We start from the raw sequence: 3,939 nt of genomic DNA, 5'->3' as shown, positions 1-3,939 counted from the left end.
TTGCTTAACAATTGACTATGGGTTGGGGGGCATTTTTACTCATTTCCTTGGGGTTAAGGGGCAAATGTCTAACTCAAATTTCATTTCTGCTAGATTTACATTTCCTGTCTTTCCCAAACGGCTGAGGTTAAAGCACACTGATCTCCTGCCTTCACTGTATTTATTTATTCTCATGGAACCTAGAACACAAAGTGTCAGAGCTGGAAGGAACCTTAAAGGTCGGGGTCCAGAGACCTTCCCATTACACTATCAGTTGCAACCTTCTCATTTTTTTAGATAAGAAATTTAGGCCCATTGGACTGGAGTCAACCTGGCTTTGATTTCTGCTTCTCCTCCTCACTAGTCATGTGACTAGTACATAGTAGTCAAATACCCTTTCTGAGAATCAGTTCCCTCATCTATGAAAGGAGGTTGTTGGGGTAGATTTGTAAAATTTCTTCCAGTTCCAATGTTTTATGGGTCTAGGTTCCTATAAAGTGCCTCCTGTGGCCCCTCTTTATTCTTGCAGGTCACACTTGATATACAAAGGAGCCAGGTCATAAGTAAGATGGGAGCCAATGATACCAGCATGGTACCTGAGTTCCTCATCATTGGGATCTCTAATTATCCTGAGTGGCGAGTTACCTTCTTTACACTGGTGCTCCTTACCTACCTGACCACCCTTCTCGGGAACAGTCTCATCATTGTCCTCATCCACTTGGACTCCCATCTCCATACTCCCATGTACTTTTTTCTTGGCAACTTGTCTTTTCTTGACCTCTGCTATGCGACAGCCTCAATGCCCCAAGCTTTGGTGCATTGCTTCTCTGCCCATCCCCTCCTCCCTTACCCACGCTGCTTTGCCCAAATGAGTGTCTCCCTCTTTCTAGCCACGGCAGAATGCCTCTTACTGGCTGTCATGGCCTATGATCGCATGGTGGCCATTGGTGACCCCCTGAGGTATACGCTAGTCATGAGCAGACCGGTATGTGTCTGGCTGGCCACTTTCTCATGGGGCGCATCCCTTGCACTCACCATCATGCTTATCTCTTCCTTGCACCTCCGTTTTTGTGGTGCCAGTGTCCTCAACCACTTTGTCTGTGAAATTCTCTCCCTGATCAAGTTGGCCTGCTCTAACACACGCCTCAATGAGCTAATGATTTTGGCCACCAGTTTCTTTACCCTGCTCTTACCCTTTTTGTTCATCCTCCTCTCCTATGCTCGCATTGCTGTTGCTGTCCTGAGGATCCAGTCAGCTCAGGGCCGCTTCAAGGCTGTCTCTACCTGTGGCTCCCATTTGGCTGTGGTGACCATCTTCTATGGGGCAGCCATTTCCATGTATATGAAGCCTCAGTCCAAATCTTCTTCCAACCAAGATAAGTTCATTTCAGTGTTTTATGGTGCCTTGACACCCATGCTGAACCCTCTCATATACAGCCTGAGAAATAAAGATGTGAAAGGGGCAATCAAGAAAGTGATGATCAAAAAAACATAGTTCCTGTAAGGAGGTTCAGTCATTCTAGAAAGCAATTCAGAACTAGGCTCCCAAAGTTACCAAACTGGATGTACTTTTTTGATCTGGCAATACCACCACTAGGCCTGTACTCCAAAGCCATCCAAAAAGAGAGGAATGACCCATGTGTACAAAAATACTTGTAGCAGCAATTTTTACACTAGCAGAAAAAAACCCTGAAACTAAGAGAGCTAACCACCTGTTGGGGAATGGGTAAACAAATTTTGGTATATGAATGTGATGGAATGTTATTGCATCATAAAAAATGTTAAATGGACTATTTCTAAGACCTTTATGAACTACTGTACATCGAAGTGAATCAAACCAGGAGAGTAAAATCACCTGTCTATCCTTCTATAGGAGCATTTAGGAGTATCAGTAAGTAGCCTCAAGTATGGTTTGAGTCATTCATTGGTCAAAAACCTGGCCTGAAAAGTGTTGAAGAAGATATCTTGGAAGAAAGGATTGTGATTCTAGTGTATTTTGCTCAGGAGTACACTGGTAAACATTCAATAACTGTCTCTCCAGGGAAAACATATATATAACAAACTTTTAGGTTTAATCTATATTGACAATTTTCCTCCTGCTTTCCTTTATTCTTCTCTCCCCTCCCCTTTCTTCCCCTTCTCTCCCCTCCCCTCCTTTCCCCTTCTCTCCCTTCCCCTCCTCTCCTCTTCTCTCCTTTCTTCTCCTCTCCTCTCTTCTCCTCTCCTCTTCTCGTCTCTTTCTTTCTCTCTCTCCCTCCCTCCATCTTCCTCCCTCTTTCTGCCCCTTTCACTCTGTCTCTATCTTTCTCTGTCTCCCTTCTTTCTTTCCATTTTTGGTTGTTGTTCAGTTGAAAGGGTTGAGGATAGGAAGGAAGGGATTTTTTTAATGTTTAAAACTAGAATTCCCTTTTCCTTCCAATGTTCTGTAATAACATTGAGCATAATTCTAAGAAGCCTTGGTATGGTGCCATGGTGTGGATTTGGAATCAGAGTCTTAAATCTAGACAATCAACAAAACACTCAATGAAATCCTGATTTGTAGTACTTACTGTTTTCTAAGATGTGTGATTTGGTTCCAGTAGAGCCCGGGTTTTACATGTGCATTGGAGTAAGATCAGAGTTTGGGCAGCTAGGTGATACAATGGCTAGAACACTGGGCTCAAAGACCATAAAGAGCTGAGCTCAAATCTAGCCTCAGATACTAGCTTGTGACCTTGGATAAATCCCTTTACCTGCCTTAGTTTTCTCATTTATAAAAAGGGATAAACCCTACCTATTGTGAGGATCAAATGAGGTAACATATTTAAAGTGCTCTTGTAAACTTTAAAGCTCTAAATAAATGCCAACTATTGTGGAAGTATAGTGTTTAAAGGGGTGTAAATTCACAATGAGAGTGGTTTCAGTGGTTCTATTTGGAACTGATAAGACTGAGTCTATGCATACTGAAGTAGATATAGAGTTTGAGATCTCAATTAGTATGTTGGGACTCCATGAGACCAGAGAGCAAAAATAGCAATTATACAGGAAAGAATGTTGTGGTTGGATAGCAGTTCCTTTCCATTCCCTGTGAATTATGATAGAAGACTATCAAATCAAATTCCATCCACTACAAAATTTCCAAATCCTAGGCTTCAGGGATCGTCCTGGTTTCTTTTTCAGGAGAGGATTGCTCTGGAGTAGGAGAGGCTACTAGTGACCTAGGACATGGGATGTTGGAATATATACTCCATAATAAATGATGATTACAAATCATCTTGATTTGTAACACAGACCAGCCCGTCTCCTTTTCTGATGATGTATTTCCTTGTAGATATTTTTTATTCCACTTCTCACATAAAACTCATTGCTACTAAGAAGCCATTTTCTGCTAGACCAGCTTTAGGGACTCTCCACGGTCATCTCCACATCAAGAGTGGAATGGCAGAAGGACTTTAGTAGAAAGTTCCAGCTTTCCAATCATTGTTTAATTTCTGACAGATTCCATCCAAGATAATGAGGTCTTGACTGAGTGATTGCTGAGGCCAGCATGGAACAACCATAAATAGTGTTGGGGCTAGCTGGCTGAGCATGTCTTAAGATTATATAAGCAGGAAAACTAACTCCACTGAGTACCTCCCACCATACTTTACTGGGTGGAGAAGCCATAGGAAGCCAGTCTATGTCAATTCAACATCCTCATCCATGTGATAGCACTAAATTCGATCTATTTAACCTAAACAAAGTGGCAAATTACTTGTGACCGGCTCGTGTGATCCACATAGATACATAGGATATTAGAGCTAGTGAAATAAAGAATTGGAGGAAGAAGTTGGAGGGAAACTAGTTAAGAAGTTGTTACAATAGTCCAAGGAAGAGGTAAGGAAGGCATGGAGAGGTGATGGGGAGGAGGAAACAGATGCAAAAGACATTTTGAAAAAAGAAGCAAAAGGACTTGAATATGGCAGGGGAAGATCAAGGAGT

General features: G+C 42.1%; 1 protein-coding gene across 1 annotated transcript; it reads left to right on the top strand.

Moving 5' to 3' along the window:
• The first annotated feature begins 547 nt into the window (after window positions 1-547).
• Window positions 548-1,474, top strand: LOC127543271 (olfactory receptor 13H1-like). Its single transcript, XM_051969341.1, has one exon. It carries the CDS (start codon window positions 548-550, stop codon window positions 1,472-1,474), a length of 927 nt encoding a protein of 308 aa, XP_051825301.1.
• The last annotated feature ends 2,465 nt before the right edge of the window (window positions 1,475-3,939 follow it).

Source organism: Antechinus flavipes, chromosome X (genome assembly GCF_016432865.1).
Source record: "Antechinus flavipes isolate AdamAnt ecotype Samford, QLD, Australia chromosome X, AdamAnt_v2, whole genome shotgun sequence".
NCBI classification, from domain to species: domain Eukaryota; kingdom Metazoa; phylum Chordata; class Mammalia; order Dasyuromorphia; family Dasyuridae; genus Antechinus; species Antechinus flavipes.
The sequence above is the reverse complement of the archived record's forward strand: the minus strand, read 5'-3'. Positions and strand labels throughout refer to the sequence as shown.